Here is a 20,624-nt window from a genome sequence, read left to right on the forward strand (position 1 = left end):
GCATATATTCATATATACAGTGAGGAAAAAAGTATTTGATCCCCTGCTGATTTTGTACGTTTGCCCACTGACAAAGACATGATCAGTCTATAATTTTAATTGTAGGTTTATTTGAACAGTGAGAGACAGAATAACAAAAAAATCCAGAAAAACCCATGTCAAAAATGTTATAAATTGATTTGCATTTTAATGAGGGAAATAAGTATTTGACCCCTCTGCAAAACATGACTTTGTACTTTGTGACAAAACCCTTGTTGGCAACCACAGAGGTCAGACGTTTCTTGTAGTTGGCCACCAGGTTTGCACACATCTCAGGAGGGATTTTGTTCCACTCCTCTTTGCAGATCTTCTCCAAGTCATTAAGGTTTCGAGGCTGACGTTTGGCAACTCGAACCTTCAGCTCCCTCTACATATTTTCTATGGGATTAAAGTCTGGAGACTGGCTAGGCCACTCCAGGACCTTAATGTGCTTCTTCTTGAGCCACTCCTTTGTTGCCTTGGCCGTGTGTTTTGGGTCATTGTCATGCTGGAATACCCATCCATGACCCATTTTCAATGCCCTGACTGAGGGAAGGAGGTTGTCACCCAAGATTTGACGGTAAATGGCCCCGTCCATCGTTCCTTTTGATGCAGTGAATTTTTCCTGTCCCCTTAGCAGAAAAACACCCCCAAAGCATAATGTTTCCACCTCCATGGTTGACATTTACATTTACGTCATTTAGCAGATGCTCTTATCCAGAGCGACTTACAAATTGGTGCATTCACCTTATAGCCAGTGACAGTGGGGATGGTGTTCTTGGGGTCATAGGCAGCATTCCTCCTCCTCAAAACATGGCGAGTTGAGTTGATGCCAAAGAGCTCGATTTTGGTCTCATCTGACCACAACACTTTCACCCAGTTCTCCTCTGAATCATTCAGATGTTCATTGGCAAACTTCAGACGGCCCTGTATATGTGCTTACTTGAGCAGGGGGACCTTGCGGGCGCTGCAGGATTTCAGTCATTCATGGCGTAGTGTGTTACCAATTGTTTTCTTGGTGACTATGGTCCCAGCTGCCTTGAGATCATTGACAAGATCCTCCCATGTAGTTCTGGGCTGATTCCTCATCGTTCTCATGATCATTGCAACTCCACGAGGTGAGATCTTGCATGGAGCACCAGGCCGAGGGAGACTGACAGTTATTTTGTGTTTCTTCCATTTGCGAATAATCGCACCAACTGTTGTCTCACCAAGCTGCTTGCCGATGATGTTGTAGCCCATTCCAGCCTTGTGTAGGTCTACAATCTTGTCCCTGACATCCTTGGAGAGCTCTTTGGTCTTGGCCATGCTGGAGAGTTTGGAATCTGATTGACTGATTTCTTCTGTGGACAGGGGTCTTTTATACAGGTAACAAGCTGAGATTAGGAGCATTCCCTGATAATTTCTTTGTCAGTGGGCAAACGTACAAAATCAGCAGGGGATCAAATATTTTTTTCCCTCACTGTATATATATATTTTAATGGTTTTCTGAAACATACAGTACCGTTCAAAAGTTCATTCAAGGGTTTTTCTTTATTTTTACTATTACTACATTGTAGAATAATAGTGAAGACATCAAAACGATGAAATAACACATATGGCATCATGTAGTAACCAAAAAAAGTGTTAAACAATTAAAAATATATTTGAGATTTGAGATTCTTCAAAGTAGCCACGCTTTGCCTTGATGACAGCTTTGCACACTCTTGGCATTCTCTCAACCAGCTTCATGAGGAATGCTTTTCAAACAGAGTTACCACATATGCTGAGCACGCTGCGTTTCCTTCACTCTGTGGTCCAACTCATCCCAAACCATCTTAATTGGGTTGAGGTTGGGTGATTATGGAGGCCAGGTCATCTGTAGCTCAGCTGGTAGAGCATGGCGCTTGTAACGCCAAGGTAGTGGGTTCGATCCCCGGGACCACCCATACACAAAAAAATGTATGCACGCATGACTGTAAGTTTCTTTGGATAAAAGCGTCTGCTAAATGGCATATTATCTGATGTACTCAATCACTCTCTTTCTTGGTCAAATAGCCCTTACAGAGCCTTGAGGTGTGTTTTGGGTCATTGTCCTGTTGAAAAACAAATGACAGTCCCACTAAGCACAAACCCGATGGGATGGTGTATTGCTGCAGAATGCAGTGGTAGCCATGCTGGGTAAGTGTGCCTTGAATTCTAAATAAATCACAGACAGTGTCACCAGTACAGCACCCCCACACCATCACACCTCCTCCTCCATGCTTCACGGTGGTAACCACACATGCGGAGATCATCCGTTCACCTACTCTGCGTCTCACAAAGACACAAAATCTCACATTTGGACTCATCAGACCAAAGGACAGATTTCCACCGGTCTAATGTCCATTGCTTGTGTTTATTGGCCCTAGCAAGTCTCTTCCTATTATTGGTGTCCTTTAGTAGTGGTTTCTTTGCAGCAATTCGACCATGAAGACCTGATTCACACAGTCTCCTCTGAACAGTTGATGTTGAGATGTGCCTGTTACTTGAACTCTGTGAAGCATTTATTTGGGCTGCAATCTGAGGTGCAGTTAACTCTAACGAATTTATCCGCTGCAGCAGAGGTAACTCTGGGTCTTCCTTTCCTGTGGCGGTCCTCATGAGACCCAGTTTCATCATAGCGCTTGATGGTTTTTGCGACTGCACTTGAAGAAACTTTCAAAGTTCTTGAAATTTTCCGGATTGACTGATCTTCATGTCTTAAAGTAATGATGAACTGTGTTTTCTCTTTGCTTATTTGAGCTGTTCTTGCCATAATATGGACTTGGTCTTTTTCCAAATAGAGCTATCTTCTGTATACCACCCCTACCTTGTCACAACACAACTGTTTGGCTCAAACGCATTAAGAAGGAAAAAAATTACACAAATTAACTTTTAATTGAAATGCATTTCAGGTGACTACCTTATGAAGCTGGTTGTGAGAATGCCAAGAGTGTGCAAAGCTGTCATCAAGGCAAAGGGTGGCTACTTTGAAGAATCTCAAATATATTTTGATTTGTTTAACACTTTTTTGGTAACTACATGATTCCATGTGTTATTTCATAGTTTTGATATCTTCACGATTATTCTACAATGTAGAAAATAGTAAAAATAAAGAAAAACCCTGGAATGAGTAGGTGTCTCCAAACTTTTGACTGGTACTGTATTCAAAATACTTTCAAATATTATTTGTTTTTCTGAAACCTGTACTTGAATATCAAGTTGTTGTTGTGCATTAACCTTTTCTGGGAAGTCACTGAAAACATATAGTATTTCACAACAAAACAGAAGGCGTATTATTTCATTCCGGTGTGTGACTGACCTGGAACTCTTCTCGTAGCTGGGAGGAGTTGCTCTGAGAGTCCACCCGCAGCATGTCTTTGTAGGTGAGGGCAAACTCATTCACCAAGATGGCCGTCTCTCCACACAGACAAGCCTCCAGGATGGCATCATGGATGAATATGTACTGCTCCTGCAGAGAGAGAAGGGGGGGAGAGAGAGGGGGGTGTGGAGAGAGAGAGAGAGAAAGGGGGGAGAGAGAGGGGGGTATGGAGAGAGAGAGAGAGAGAGCGAGAGAGAACAACAGAACAGAGAGAGTAAGAACATGAAGAACATAGGATGATATCACAAAGAAAGAGTACGAGGTGTGGAGGGGTGGCGAGAGAGAAATCTCACTACCTGCCATGATGTGAATTAAACATAAGCTATAATCTTGTACAGTGTATCAAAGAGCGGTGGGAGACTGAATAAATACGTCTAAATAAACAAACACTTGCAGTGTATATATTTAATTAGAGCACCCCTGCAAATAACTACAAATGTAATAAACAGCTAAACCAATATTGGATTTACATAATAAGGTTAAGATATGCTATATCATCGAAAGAAAAGCCATGTGATTCTGCGAGGCACTGAGACAATGTAAGCCTTCGCATCTCGGAAACCATCGACCTATACACAAGTCCCCGTGGGGGAGCTAGGCTAAAATAATCCCCTCACTCTCTCTGAGTTCCCCAAACACAATACAGGAGACCAGAGTGGTGTGACTCCTTTTATCTTCCCCCACTGAAATATACTGTAGGTTGGGATGCTAGATTGGGCGGGTGGCCAGCCCACTCACCTCTGTCTGGATCATGTTAATGCGTCGTGAGCAGAGGGTTTTGACACAGTTGTAGATGTCCACCACGCCCTCACACTCGGCCATGTCCAGCATGACGTCCAGCACGATGTAGCAGCCTGTGCGTCCTGCCCCCACACTGACACAGGGAGAACAACATGTCACTCTCACTGACCTTTGACCCTTTAGGATAAGCCTTCACATACAATACTGTAATAAAAGCATTCAGATAAGGGTCGAAAGCAACTCTTGGCTCTCTTTCCTTGGGTGACATTAAAATAATACAATCAGGGCTCATAACGAATGTAAAACTGATTATAATGACGTCATTTAAACCAGTTTTGCCCACTGGGACTAAGCATTAAAGCTTTGAAAACACAAAGTAGTAATGGTTGCATGAGCATTGACAGCTAGCAGGAAGTGGTGTAGTGCAGTGTGCATTGACCTGCAGTGGACGACCACAGGTCCGGCATCGTGGGGCGTGGATGCTTTGACCCGCCGTATGAAGGCCAGCAGGCCTGTGGCGTGGTAGGGAACCCCATGATCCGGCCAGGACGTGAAGTGGAACTGACGCACCTCGTGTTTAGCTGAGTAGCCCCTCTGTGGAAACACAGCATCAGAAGAAGAATAAAAAGAAGATTACATGAGTTACAGAGTCTACACATAATACCCATAATGCCAAAGTGAAAACATGTTTTTAGAAATGTTAGCAAATGTATTGAAAATGCAAAACAGATATCTAATTTACATAAGTATTCACACCCCTGTCAATACTTTGTAGGAGCACCTTTGGCAGTGATTACAGGTGTGAGTTTTTCTGGGTAAGTCTCTAAGAGCTTTGCACACTTGGATTGTGCAACATTTGCCCATTATTCTTTTCAAAATTCTTCAAGCTCTGTCAAATTGGTTGTTGATCATTGCTAGACAACCATTTTCAGGTCTTGCCATAGATTTTCAAGTAGATTTAAGTCAAAACTGTAACACTGCCACGCAGGAACATTCACTGCCTTCTTGGTAAGCAACTCCAGTGTAGATTTGGCCATTTGTTTTAGCTTTGTATTTGTATTTAGTATGGATCCCCATTAGCTGCTACCAAGGTGACAGCTACTCTTCCTGGGGTCCAGCAAAATTAAGGCAGTTATACAATTTTAAAAACATAACAGTACATTCACAGATTTCACAACACACTGTGTGCCCTCAGGCCCCTACTCCACCACAACCACATATCTACAATACAAAATCCATGTGTACAGTGGCTTGCAAAAGTATTCACCCACCTTGGTATTTTTCCTATTTTGTTGCCTTACAACCTTGAATTAAAATGGATTTTGGGGGGGTTTGTATCATTTGATATACACAACATGCCTACCACTTTGAAAATGCAAAATATTTTTCTTGTGAAACAAACAAGAAATTAGACAAAAAAAACAGAAAAACTGAGCGTGCATAACTATTCACCCCCCCAAAGTTAATACTTTGTAGACCAAATTTTTGCAGGTATTACAGCTGCAAGTCTCTTGGGGTATGTCTATATGAGCTTGGCACATCTAGCAACTGGGATTTTTGCCCATTATTCAAGGCAAAACTGCTCCAGCTCCTTCAAGTTGGATGGGTTCCGCTGGTGTACAGCAATCTTTAAGTCATACCACAGATTCTCAATTGGATTGAGGTCTGGGCTTTGACTAGGCCATTCCAAGACATTTAAATGTTTCCCCTTAAACCACTCAAGTGTTGCTTTAGCAGTATGCTTAGGGTCATTGTCCTGCTGGAAGGTGAAACTCCATCCCAGTCTCAAATCTCTGGAAGACTGAAACCGGTTTCCCTCAAGACTTTCCCTGTATTTAGTGCCATCCATCATTCCTTCAGTTCTGAATAGTTTCCCAGTCCCTGCCGATGAAAACCATCCCCACAGCATGATGCTGCCACCACCATGCTTCACTGTGGGGATGGTGTTCTCAGGGTGATGAGGTGTTGGGTTTGCGCCAGAGATAGTGTTTTTCTTGATGGCCAAAAAGCTCAATTTTAGTCTCATCTGACCAGAGTTCCATCTTCCATATGTTTGGGGAGTCTCCCACATGCATTTTGGCGAACACCAAATGTGTTTGCTTATTTTTTCTTTAAGTAATGGCTTTTTTTCTGGCCACTCTTCCGTAAAGCTCAGCTCTGTAGAGTGTACGGCTTAAAGTGGTCCTATGGACAGATACTCGAATCTCCGCTGTGGAGCTTCGCAGCTCCTTCAGGGTTATCTTTGGTCTCATTGTTGCCTTTCTGATTAATGCCCTCCTTGCCTGGTCCGTGAGTTTTGGTGGGCGGGCCTCTCTTGGCAGGTTTGTTGTGGTGCCATATTCTTTCCAATTTTTAATAATGGATTTAATGGTGCTCCGTGGGATGTTCAAAGTTTCTGATATTTTTTTATAACCCAACCCTGATCTGTACTTCTCCACAACTTTGTCCCTGACCTGTTTAGAGAGCTCCTTGGTCTTCATGGTGCCGCTTGCTTGGTGGTGCCCCTTGCTTAGTGGTGTTGCAGACTCTGGGGCCTTTCAGAACAGGTGCATATATACTGAGATCATGTGACAGATCATATGACACAGATTGCACACAGGTGGACTTTATTTAACTAATTATGTGACTTCTGAAGGTAATTGGTTGCACCAGATCTTATTTAGGGGCTTCATGGCAAAGGGGGTGAATACATATGCACGCACCACTTTTCCGTTATTTATTATTTTGATATATTTTTTAACAAGTTATTTTTTACATTTCATTTCACCAATTTGGACTATTTTGTGTATGTCCATTACATGAAATCCAAATAAAAATATATTTAAATTACAGGTTGTAATGCAACAAAATAGGAAAAACACCAAGGGGGATAGTGCTGTCACAGATCCCCCCCGGTACTGCTGCTCATTCCGTTCACCAGCTCCAGAGGTCTACGTCACCGACCTTCTAGGCGTCACTGACCTGGATCATTACCACCAACTCCGGACTGTCTTGTCTCATTACGCACACCTGCTTCCCATTCCCCCTGATTAGTATGTGTATATATGTGCTCTCTGTTCCCCATTGTCCTTGTCGATTATTGTCCCATGTCCGTTGGTCTCGTGAGTACCTGTGCTCTGTTGCATCAGCTTTCGTGCTAAGTGTTAGTGTACATTGTATTATGGTTTACATACCGTGTAATTGTGCACTTGTTATTACGGGTCTCGTCCCGTGTATTTTTTAGAGGTTTACACCTCACTCTTTTCTTTGGGTTACATCCCTGTGTTTTTCATGACGTACCTTATGTTTGGTAGAGAAATAAAAAAAACTATTATGTATTCCTGCGCCTGTCTTCTATCATTATACAACGTGACAAGTGCGTATGTTATCGTGTGTGTGTGCCTGTTTGTGTTGCTTCACAGTCCCCGCTGTTCCATGTTTTTTAAAATCTAATTTCACTGCTTGCATCAGTTACTTGATGTGGAATAGAGTTCTATGTAGTCATGGCTCTATGTAGTACTGTGCGCCTACCATTTCCCATATTCTGTTCTGGACTTGGGGACTGTGAAGAGACCGCTTGTGGGGTATGCATGGGTGTCCGAGCTGTGCCCCAGCAGTTCAAACAGACAGCTCGTTGTATTCAACATGTCAATACCTCTCACAAATACAAGTAGTGATGAAGACAATCTTTCCTCTACTTTGAGCCAGGAGAGATTCACATGCATATTATTGATGTTAGCTCTCTGTGTACATCCAAGGCCGTGCTGCCCTATTCTGAGCCAATTGCAATTTTCCTGAGTCCCTTTTCGTGGCACCTGACCACACGACTGAACAGTAGTCCAGGTGCGACAAAACTAGGGCCTGCCTTGTTGATAATGCTGTTAAGAAGGTAGAGCAGCGCTTTATTATGGACAGACTTTTCCCCATTTTAGCTACTGTTGTATCAATATGTTTTGACCTTGGCAGTTTACAATCCAGGGTTACTCCAAGCAGTTTAGTCACCTCCACTTGCTCAATTTCCACATTATTCATTACAAGATTTAGTTCAGGTATTAGTGAATGATTTGTCCCAAATACAATGCTTTTAGTTTTAGAAATATTTAGGACTAACTTATTCCTTGCCACCCACTCTGAAACTAACTGCAGCTCTTTGTTAAGTGTTGCAGTCATTTCAGTCGCTGTAGTAGCTGACGTGTATAGTGTTGAGTCATCCGCATACATAGCCACACTGGCTTTACTCAAAGATAATGTCAAAAGCCGCACAATCTTTTTATCATCAATTTCTCTCAGCCAATCATCAGTCATTTGTGTAAGTGCTGTGCGTGTTGAATGTCCTTCCCTATAAGCATGCTGAAAGTCTGTTGTGAATTTGTTTACTGTAAAATAGCATTGTATCTGGTCAAACACAATTTTTTCCAAACATACTAAGGGTTGGTAACAGGCTGATTGGTCGGCTTTTTGAGCAAGTAAAGGGGCTTTACTATTCTTGGTTAGTGGAATGACTTTTGCTTCCCTCCAAGCCCGGGGGTACACATTCTAGTAGGCTTAAATTGAAAATATGGCAAATAGGAGTGGCAATATAGTCCGCTATTAGTAATTTTCTATTCGAGTTGTCAGACCCTGGTGGCTTGTCATTCTTGATAGACAACAATCATTTTTTCACCTCTTCCACACTCACTTTACGGAATTCAAAATTACAATGCTTGTCTTTCATAGTTTGGTCAGATATACTTGGATGTGTAGTGTCAGCGTTTGTTGCTGGCATATCATGCCTAAGTGTGCTAATCTTGCCAATGAAAAAGTCATTAAAGTATGCAGCAATATCAGTCGGTTTTGTGATGAATGAGCTATGAGATTCAATGAATGATGGAGTTGAGTTTGCTTTTTTCCCCAAAATTTCATTTAAGGTGCTCCAAAGCTTTTTACTATAATTCTTTATGTAATTTACCTTTGTTCTATTGTGTAATTTCTTCTTCTTTTTATTCAGTTTAGTCACATAATTTCTCAATTTGCAATATGTTTGCCAATCGGTTGTGCAGCCAGACTTATTTGTCATTCCTTTTGCCTCATCCCTCTCAACCATACAACTTTTCAATTCCTCATCAAGCCACAGGGATTTAAGTTTTTACAGTCATTTTCTTAATGGGTACAGGCTTATTAGTAACTGGAAAGAGCAATTTCATAAATGTGTCAAGTGCAGTGTCTGTTTGCTCCTCATTACACACCACGGACCAACAAATATTCTTTACATACACAACATAGGAATCACTACAAAACTTATTGTATGACCTCTTATACACTATATTTGGCCCAGCCTTTGGAACCTTGGTTTTCCTAGATATGGCAACTATATTGTGATCACTACATCCTATGGATTTGGATACTGCTTTAAATGACATTTCTGCAGCATTAGTAAAGATGTGATCAGTACGTGTTGATAATTTAATTCCTGTGCTGTTTATAACTACTCTGGTAGGTTGACTGATAACCTGAACCAGGTTGCAGGCACTGGTTACAGTTTGAAGCTTTTTCTTGAGTGGGCGGCTTGATGAAAGCCAGTCAATATTTAAAATCACCCAGAAAATATACCTCTCTGTTGATATCACATACATTATCAAGGATTTCACACGTTATCCAGATACTGACTGTTAGCACTTGGTGGTCTATAGCAGCTTCCCACAAGAATGGGCTTTCGGTGAGGCAGATGAACCTGTAGCCATATTACTTCAATAGTATTTAACATGAAATCCTCTAAGTGATGGGTTCTGACTTCTAAACTTGAAATATCCTTATCCATGTTACTGAGGGAGAGGGGAGAATGCAGAAAGTTTATATTCTGTCAGAACATGTCATTGCTAGATATTAGGTATCCTATGGAGAGAAGGGCCACAGTCTGGTTTCAGTTGTTGGGTTGTAATTTGAAAAACTTGCTACACCAGCAGTTAATGGTTATATGTAGGAGGAATGTATATGGTGGGGTCACTGATAAGGGTGGATAGCTGTGGATTAGTGAGGAATGGGGGCCGAGGTCAGGTCAGGTCAGGTCACATGAATGAAGAAGGAACAGTTTATTACCCACATCACTTAACTTCCTGCCTAGCAACAAAGATGGCATGTTTAGAGAAAAGGAGGAGACTCCATCTAAAGTGGGGTATAAATACTTGAGCTGGTGGGAACATGTCTTTGTCTTATGCACCTGTGTGACCCAGGGGGTGAAAAAACTTGGTTTGAGCTTTTACTAGTTGTCCGTTAGTTTTTACTCTGTTTATTTAGAACCTAACAGGAAAGTGGTTCTGAATATAAACAGCAAAACCTCCAGCACTGGCATTTCTGTATTTTCTGTAAATGTTATAACCTTGTATTGCTACTACTGTGTCATCAAAGGTATTATCTAAGTGAGTTTTCAGAGATAGCTACATATGTTAACGTGGGCTATTTTGAGCACTTCTCTTCCGGGATGTTTACCGTATTTTCCGCACTATAAGGCGCACCGGAGTATAAGCCGCAGCAGCTAAATTGAATGATATTGAATGATGTGTACATATATAAGCCGCACTGGACTATAAGCCGCAGGTGTTTTAATGTTTAATTACCATATGTAAGGGTTCTTGCACAGAGGGGATTGTCGGGAAAGAGATGGCTGCTTGAGGAAGCTCCCATTTATTAACATTTCAACAAACAAGTTGCATATTTGCATAACGTATTCAAGTGTTACCATTTAGTGCAATAGTAGCTACAGAACATATACTGTGCTGTGTAAACTGTACTGTATCACATAGCGTTTCAGACACACAAACTTTTCAACTTTCAAACTTAAACGGTGCGCTCCCAGCGCACATACCGGCAGTGATCTACAGCAGTGGTTTTCAACCAGTGGTCCTTGAGGGAGAGCACTTGAGGGGTTCCCCAGCAAAATTAGTTAATATCGTCACAATCATTTAACCACTTAACTTTGGTTATTTTTGAAAAACCTTGAAAAAGTGTGCACATCTTTGAATATTTATCTATATTATAGCCTACAGTAGTACCATAACAAAAAACAAAGCTTACAGCGCTTGACGAGGCAATATCAATGGCTAAATTAAATGTGGTTTTTTTTGAAAGTGCAAAATAAAGTGCCTGTAACACGACAGTAAGCGCGTAAGCCTAAAGTTGCAGCAACACGGCTGCTTAAAATATACGGTAATCAGCCTACCAGAAAAGTCATTAATCCTCATCTTCATCTTTTCAGGTGCAGTACACGGCTGTAACCAGAAAAGTCAAATCATTAATCCTCATCTCCGTCTTCTTCCTGCGTACTAAAACCACCAAAGTCCTCATCTTCAGTGTCGGAAACGAACAGGATCAGGGTGGCTTCGTCAGCCACTCCTCTCTCCTTCGTTGTCGCTCTCAAAACCAACGAACTCCTCTTCGTCACTGTCGGAATCGAACAGCCTCTGAAGGGCCTCAGCTGTGGCGGCGTCCTCCTCTTCATCACGCAGCAGTCCAGCCTTTCGGAACCCGTTAATGATCGTGGATGTTTTGACAGCCAGATTGACTGCCTTTAACTTAAAAGCTGCATCATATGCATTTCTACGTTTGTTTTCCATAATGAGGGTTTGTGTATGAAAACTTCCTTTGCACAAACTGTCTCGCTCTAGTATTGTCTGTCTGTCTTGCTCTCGTTCTGTCTCTCGTACCACTCTCGGTTCCACTTTTACTTTTGCACGCTACCTGTCTCACTCTTTTCCGGCCTCCAGCTTTTCCTGCTGGAGCCCGCCGCTTAAAGGTGGGGGGCGCGGACCGGTCATAGAGCCCATAGAGTTAAAGTTGGTGGACTGTAACCTGTAAAATCCATAGATTTAGGAGGTCTTCTAGTGGCCGTTAGCTGTAAAAATCCATAGATTAGCCGCACCGTTATATAAGCCGCAGGGTCGAAAAATTGGAAAAAAGGCGCGGCTTATAGTCCGAAAATTACGGTACTTGTTTTCATTGCTTTACTGGGAAGCTTAGCAGAAGTAGATATGCTCATGTTATTTATGTTAGTGCAGGGTGAGCTGCACACAGTGGACTTCCTACTAGGTCACACCGCTTCAGTGCTAACAGTATAAATCTGGTTCATAGGCACATGATTACTGCATACAATAGCTTTAGGATCAGCAGAGGCATTCAGGGCAGTTAGAGGGACATAAATTAGGTTACTTACAGTGTGTCTACCAATGCCCCTGGTATAATGTACATTTGCTGAAGCATTATGACAACTCAGCATCACAATGGTAGGGATTAACTAAGCTGGGCTTGTGTCATTGATAAGTCATTGTCTCAACGCAGCCTTATAATGCTGTGAAAGGATCCAGGAACGCAAATGATTTGAGTGGATCTCATCCTCCTTTAAAAAATTATTTTGTTTCCAAAAGGTATCGAAGTTGTCAACAAAAGTTAAACCCATTGAGCTGCAATAATCACATAGCCAGTTGTGAAGAGAAATTGTCCTGCTGAAATTGTCCTGCTGAAAGGTGAATTCATCTCCTAATGTCTGGTGTAAGTCGCTCTGGATAAGAGCGTCTGCTAAATGACGTAAATGTAAAGGGTGGAAAGCAGACTGAACCAGGTTTTCCTTTAGGATTTTGCCTGTGTTTAGCTCCACTCCGTTAATTTTTTATACTGAAAAACTCCCCAGTCCTTAACGATTACAAGCATACCCATAACATGACGCAGCCACCAATATGCTTGAAATCCATCCTCAGTTTTCTCCTATCACAGCCATTAAACTCTGTAACTCTTTTAAAATGACCATTGGCATCATGGTGAAATCTCTGCGCGGTTTCCTTCCTCTCCGGCAACTGAGTTAGGAAGGACGCCTGTATCGTTGTAGTGACTGGATGTAATTATTAACTTCACCATGCTCAATGGGATATTTAGTTTATTTTTATTTTTTATTTTTTTTGACCCCTCTACCAATAGATGCCCTTCTTTGCAGGGCATTGGAAAACCTCCCTTGTCTTTGCGGTTGAATCTGTGTTTGAAATTCACTGCTCGACTGAGGGACCTTACAGATAATTGTATGTGTGGGGTACAGAGATGAGGTAGTCATTCGAAATCATGTTAAATGCTATTATTGCACACAGAGTGAGTCCATGCAAAGTATTATGTGACTTGTGGAAATACATGTTTTATCCTGAACTTCTTCAGGCTTGCCATAACAAGGGGGTTGAATACATATTGACTCAAGACATTTCAGCTTTTCAATTTTTCTAAATGTCAAGATATCCAGCTTAGATCCAGCAACAAACTGACACTATTGTTGAGTACACCTACAGTATGGTACAGCTACAGTGAAGCATGGACTACATGGTCTTGTGGGACTGGAATCCCCATGTGTGTTTTAACTCTCCACCATGGATGTGACACATTAACTCCAGCTGCAATCTGACAGCCAGCGCTTTACTCTGTTACTCTGTGCCTGAGGAGGCTCGTGCTCAATGGGGAGCTAGGCGGCAGACGCATCACTGCAATTTCCTCCTCTGAGCCGAGTTGACAAAGTAAAGCAAAGATTTGAAGAGAGAGAGAGAGATAGAGAGAGACCCCCAAAAAAATTTAATCAGAAGACGAGGCGCAGTGAAAACAAACTGTCAACTTCTCCTAAAATCTCTGCTCGATAAGTGCCATACAGTAGTGCTCCCACGGAGAGTGGCGGCAACAGTGAAACGATAATGCTGTGTTTGTGCCACTGTCACTCCGCAGAGTTGCTCTTAGCCGTTCCATGGAGAGACCCTGGCGTTGATTGACAGGATGGCCCACTGAGAGCAACGAACACTTCAAACGCAGGCGCTGTCATCGAAGAAGCAGCAACGCCTCAGCAGTGTGGCAGAGAGCGGGAGTTTAAGTAGCTTGAGTTATTAAATCCTTTCACTGCAGGCATATTTTAATCCGAGGGCCCTCGATGGTCATCGTCTCTGAGTCACATCGGTCTGTACATCAGGAGCTGTTGTTTATTCTAATCGTATTCATGCATCGTCAGGCAGTAAGACACCGTCTACTCAAACCAGTGTACGCCAACTGCTGCTGTCTCTGCAATGTTTATGAGTATTGGGGAGGGGACTGGTACAGGGGCCAACTCAGTAACAAAGGAGAGGAAAGAACCATTGAGCCTGAGTATTATTTCCTACTATCACCTCTCTCTAGTCAGGCTGCTATATGTCAGCCAAGTGCTTTTATCACACAGAGTCAAAGATGCCTCTGTGGATCCATGTTCTCTGGGTATGATGCAGCCACAACAGAAGCACCTCATAATTGAGACAGATTGAATGCTGGTTCTGTTCAGTTGGACTGATAAACATCACAGACTCTCTATAATAGAATACTGCTTGGAAACGCTGGCTGAAGAAACAATGCCATCATGGTATGTTTGAGCAGTGAAGCCATAAGAAACCAAAATAAGGAAAGAATGTGGGAAAGATCCTTAGTAATAGCTGGGATTTGTCCTGTATAAGTAAAAGCCATGTGATTAGGTCATAGAAGTAGACTCAATGTCAAAAATGTGCAGGTACAGAATGGTTGGACTTACCCTCTCCAAGGCAAAAGTACGAACTGTGTACTCTGCCAGTGTTTCCGTCTTCAGCAGTGTGATCTTGATGTCTCCATACATCTCACTGTCATCAGGCCAGTATTTACAGCATTTCACCTGGTCAACAGAGACAAATAACATTTGATAAACGATGCATACTGTGACGAGTACTGAGTATACGAAGAGGCAGGACGCAGACGCAAGGTTTACTTAACAATGAGAAATTGAAATAACAAAGATAGAGTAAACGATAGGGGTGGTGATGAGAGGATGAGGTGCAGTTGCACTGGAGGTGATTAGGGTGCGTTGGGTTTCCATTCCGGTGTTGCCGAGGTGGTGTGCTCAGACCGGTGGCTCAGTAGACCGGCGAATCACAGCGGGGAGCAATGGGAGGAGACGTGACACATACAATGATAGTCATAGAAATGTGTTTGACATGTGTTTGACCAACCGGTGTTACCTTTTTTTTGTGGGGGTAGATCAGCTTTAATATTGCTGATAGATGGTAACTTCCATCAATGTAATTGTCTGCATCACTTCCAATCCCACATGTTCTTTCTCGCAAATAAATATCTATATACAGTTGAAGTCGGAAGTTTACATACACCTTAGCCAAATACATTTAAACTACGTTTTTCACAATTCCTGACATTTAATCCAAGTAAAAATTCCCTGTCTTGGATCAGTTAGGATCACCACTTTATTTTAAGAATGTGAAACGTCAGAATAATAATAGAGAGAATGATTTATTTCAGCTTTTATTTCTTTCATCACATTCCCAGTGGGTCAGAAGTTTACATACACTCAATTAGTATTTGGTAGCATTGCCTTTAAATTGGTTAACTTGGGTCAAACATTTTGGGTAGCCTTCCACAAGCTCCCCACAATAAGTTGGGTGAATTTTGGCCCATTCCTCCTGACAGAGTTGGTGTAACTGAGTCAGGTTTTTAGGCCTCCTTGCTCGCACAAGCTTTTTCAGTTCTGCTCACAAATGTTCTATAGGATTGAGGTCAGGGCTTTGTGATGGCCACTCCAATACCTTGACTTTGTTGTCCTTAAGCCATTTTGCCACAACTTTGGAAGTATGCTTGGGGTCATTGTCCATTTGGAAGACCCATTTGCGACCAAGCTTTAACTTCCTAACTGATGTCTTGTGATGTTGCTTCAATTTATCCACATAACTTTCCTTCCTCATGATGCCATCTATTTTGTGAAGTGCACCAGTCCCTCCTGTAGCAAAGCACCCCCACAGCATGATGCTGCCACCCCCGTGCTTCACCGTTGGGATGGTGTTCTTCGGCTTGCAAGAACCCCCTTTTTCCTCCAAACATTACGATGGTCATTATGGCCAAACAGTTCTATTTTTGTTTCATCAGACCAGAGGACATTTCTACAAAAAGTACGATCTTTGTCCTCATGTGCAGTTGCAAACCGTAGTCTGGCTTTTTTATGGCGGTTTTGGAGCAGTGGCTTCTTCCTTGCTGAGCGGCCTTTCAGGTTATGTCGATATAGGACTTGTTTTACTGTGGATATAGATACTTTTGTACCTGTTTCCTCCAGCATCTTCACAAGGTCCTTTGCTGTTGTTCTGGAATTGATTTTCACTTTTCGTACCAAAGTACGTTCATCTCTAGGAGACAGAACGCGTCTCCTTCCTGAGCGGTATGATGGCTGCGTGGTCCCATGGTGTTTATACTTGCATACTATTGTTTGTACAGATGAACGTGGTACCTTCAGGCGTTTGGAAATTGCTCCCAAGGATGAACCAGGCTTCTTAAAGAAAAACGAACAGGTCTGTGAGTGCCGGAATTCTTACTGGTTGGTAGGTGATCAAATACTTATGTCATGCAACAAAATGCAAATTAATTACTTAAAAATCATACAATGTGATTTTCTGTATCTCACAGTTGAAGTGTACCTATGATACAAATTACAGACCTCTACATGCTTTGTAAGTAGGAAAACCTGCAAAATTGGCAGTGTATCAAACACTTGTTCTCCCCACATATACATATATATATACATATATATATACATGTATATATATATGTATATACATATACATATATATATATATATATATATATACATCTATATATCTATATATACATACATATCCTTTCTAAAAATATATTTCCCTTTATTACTTTCCAACCCCACCACCCCTTCCCTAATTGGAGTAAACTAGTGAACAACAACGCTTAGGCCTCTACTTCCAGCTTATAAACTAAGCAAAAAAAGAAACGTCCCTTTTTCAGGACCCTGTCTTTCAAAGACAATTCGCAAAATCCAAATAACTTCACAGATCTTCATTGTAAAGGGTTTAAACACTGTTTCCCATGCATGTTCAATTAACCATAAACAATTAATGAACATGCACCTATGGAACGGTCATTAAGACACCAACAGCTTACAGACGGTAGGCAATTAAGGTCACAGTTATGAAAACTTAGGATACTAAAGAGGCCTTTCTACTGACTCTGAAAAACACCAAAAGAAAGATGCCCAGGGTCCCTGCTCATCTGCGTGAACGTGCCTTAGGCAAGCTGCAAGGAGGCATGAGGACTGCAGATGTGGCCAGGGCAATAAATTGCAATGTCCGTACTGTGAGACGCCTAAGACAGCGCTACAGGGAGATAGGACGGACAGCTGATCGTCCTCGCAGTGGCAGACCACGTGTAACAACACCTGCACAGGATCAGTACATCCGAACATCACACCTGCGGGACAGGTACAGGATGGCAACAACAACTGCCCGAGTTACACCAGGAACGCACAATCCCTCCATCAGTGCTAAGACTGTCCACAATAGGCTGAGAGAGGCTGGACTGAGGGCTTGTATGCCTGTTGTAAGGCAGGTCCTCACCAGACATCACCGGCAACAACTTCACCTATGGGCACAAACCCACCGTCGCTGGACCAGAAAGGACTGGCAAAAAGTGCTCTTCACTGACGAGTCGTAGTTTTGTCTCACCAGGGGTGATTGTCGGATTCACGTTTATCGTCGAAGGAATGAGCGTTACACTGAGGCCTGTACTCTGGAGCGGGATCGATTTGGAGGTGGAGGGTCCGTCATGGTCTGGGGCGGTGTGTCACAGCATCATCGGACTGAGCTTGTTGTCATTGCAGGCAATCTCAACGCTGTGCATTACAGGGAAGACATCCTCCTCCCTCATGTGGTACCCTTCCTGCAGGCTCATCCAGACATGACCCTCCAGCATGACAATGCCACCAGCCATACTGCTCGTTCTGTGCGTGATTTCCTGCAAGACAGGAATGTCAGTGTTCTGCCAACTTGCAGGTGCCTTGGTGGAAGAGCAAGAACTGGCAAATCTGGTGCAGTCCATGAGGAGGAGATGCACTGCAGTACTTAATGCAGCTGGTGGCCACACCAGATACTGACTGTTACTTTTTGACCCCCCCTTTGTTCAGGGACACATTATTCAATTTCTGTTAATCACATGTCTGTGGAATTGTTCAGTTCATGTCTCAGTTGTTGAATCTTGTTATTTTCATACAAATATTTACACATGTTAAGTTTGCTGAAGATTAACACAGTTTACATGGAGAGGACGTTTCTTTTTTTGCCGAGTTTACATACTAAATAAATGTTATGGACACAGTCAATTTTACAATAATTCTATTTTGTTTGTTTTTACTCCTGAACTTCCTCTACCCTCAACCGCTCTGATCATTTTCATGATGTCCATCCGGTTTGCTTCTATATGCCATATCTTTCTAACTGTGCTCTTTCACAAAAGGCTCAGTATGCTTTACATTAGTTATCTTGTTGTTATTACTTGTTGTTAGTTGTTAGTAGTTATTCAGCTCCATCCAACACCTCCCATCTCTTAACCATCCATATTGGATTTCTATTTGCCATATATTTTTCAACTGTGCTGTGATGTTTCACAGAAATTCTGAAACCTTTCTATTCTCATTGTTTCTATAGATTGTAAATTGAAAATAAATGTTTTGCTAAAAGTATTATTATATTACCGATCGATTGACTATGACTTTTCAGGTCACCCAGTAGTGCTATCTGCAGGGTTATCTCCAGGTAAATATTGCAATCCTTCAGCCATTCCTGGATCTGTGACCAAAAACAAGCTACAAATGGACAGTACCAAAACAAATTATCTAACGATTCTGTCTCTTTGCAGCAGAATCTGCAGAGCTGGGAAGATTGTATCCCCCATATATATAACATTCTATTGGTAGCAAGAATTTTGTATAATAATTTAAATTGAAAAATGTTAAGTTTTGAATCAGGCTTCGTTTTGCATATCAGTTCATAAACACTATGCCATGGAATCGGTACGTCAAAAATCTCTTCCCAACTATTTAGCAATCTATATGGGATGGCTGTCAACCCTTTGGTCCTTAAATGAAACTGGTATACTTTTTTATTTATCACAATCTTCTTTAACCAATTATGTTCTTTAATGCAGGGCCGACAGACAAGTTCCTTACTTTTTCCCCCTTCCACTTTCCTCTTCCATTTTTGCGGTAATGTTGCAATTATTTGGTTGTAATTTTGGGTAGAGCAGACATTTCCACATGTTTTTGTTAGCTGCATGTGCGACATAACTCCACCAGTCCAACCTATGATATCATTTACGAAGATTATACCTTTTTTAAACATTCTTTCAAAAAATAATGGTTTTTATCAATTAGTATATTTGAGTTTAACAACAATATTTGTTGCATTATTTGTTCTGTAGTTTCTGGAGGATTAAATTGAAATTGCACCAACTTTCTATGACTTGTGGTCCTCTGTAGCTCAGCTGGTAGAGCACGGCGCTTGTAACGCCAAGGTAGTGGGTTCGATCCCCGGGACCACCCATACACAAAAAAAATGTATGCACGCATGACTGTAAGTCGCTTTGGATAAAAGCGTCTGCTAAATGGCATATTATATTATTATTATTATTATTATACTTGTTTTAGAAATATTGATATTTGGGAGATTATTTCCTTTTCAAATAACTGAAAGTGAGAGGTTGTAATCTGAATAAAGGGGAAAAGGCCATTGTTGAACATGGGGTGAGACAATCTTACTAATTTGCTAGAGAACCAGTTTGGATTTAAGTATAACTTTTGTATAACTGAAGCTTTTAGTGATAGGTTTAATGCTTTAATATTTAATAATTTCTGTCCTACAAATTCATATTCATTGTATAAATAGGCCCGTTTAATTTTGTCTGGCTTGCCGTTCCAAATAAAATGGAATCTTTTTTTCTCATATAATTTAAAAAACTGTTCGCTAGGCGTAGGCAACACCATAAGCAAATACAATGGGGAAAAAAAGTATTTAGTCAGCCACCAATTGTGCAAGTTCTCCCACTTAAAAAGATGAGAGAGGCCTGTAATTTTCATCATAGGTACACGTCAACTATGACAGACAAATTGAGAAGAAAAAAATCCAGAAAATCACATTGTAGGATTTTTTATGAATTTATTTGCAAATTATGGTGGAAAATAAGTATTTGGTCACCTACAAACAAGCAAGATTTCTGGCTCTCACAGACCTGTAACTTCTTCTTTCAGAGGCTCCTCTGTCCTCCACTCGTTACCTGTATTAATGGCACCTGTTTGAACTTGTTATCAGTATAAAAGACACCTGTCCACAACCTCAAACAGTCACACTCCAAACTCCACTATGGCCAAGACCAAAGAGCTGTCAAAGGACACCAGAAACAAAATTGTAGACCTGCACCAGGCTGGGAAGACTGAATCTGCAATAGGTAAGCAGCTTGGTTTGAAGAAATAAACTGTGGGAGCAATTATTAGGAAATGGAAGACATAAAAGACCACTGATAATCTCCCTCGATCTGGGGCTCCACGCAAGATCTCACCCCGTGGGGTCAAAATGATCACAAGAACGGTGAGCAAAAATCCCAGAACCACACGGGGGGACCTAGTGAATGACCTGCAGAGAGCTGGGACCAAAGTAAC

The 20,624-nt window shown here is 41.7% G+C and overlaps 1 protein-coding gene across 1 annotated transcript in view; it reads right to left on the reverse strand.

The window, feature by feature from the left end:
- LOC311122512 (receptor-type tyrosine-protein phosphatase U-like) overlaps positions 1 to 20,624 on the reverse strand; it is a 241,492-nt gene that overhangs the window by 34,777 nt on the left and 186,091 nt on the right. Inside the window, exons 21-24 of the mRNA XM_084158074.1 lie at positions 14,667 to 14,783; positions 4,581 to 4,735; positions 4,139 to 4,274; positions 3,341 to 3,490 (exon numbers count right to left, since the gene is read on the reverse strand). Coding sequence (XP_084014200.1) covers positions 3,341 to 3,490; positions 4,139 to 4,274; positions 4,581 to 4,735; positions 14,667 to 14,783 — 558 coding nt within the window. The remainder of the gene's footprint in view (positions 1 to 3,340; positions 3,491 to 4,138; positions 4,275 to 4,580; positions 4,736 to 14,666; positions 14,784 to 20,624) is intronic.

This window comes from Coregonus lavaretus, assembly GCF_964263955.1.
Source record: "Coregonus lavaretus genome assembly, chromosome: 3".
Classification (NCBI taxonomy): domain Eukaryota; kingdom Metazoa; phylum Chordata; class Actinopteri; order Salmoniformes; family Salmonidae; genus Coregonus; species Coregonus lavaretus.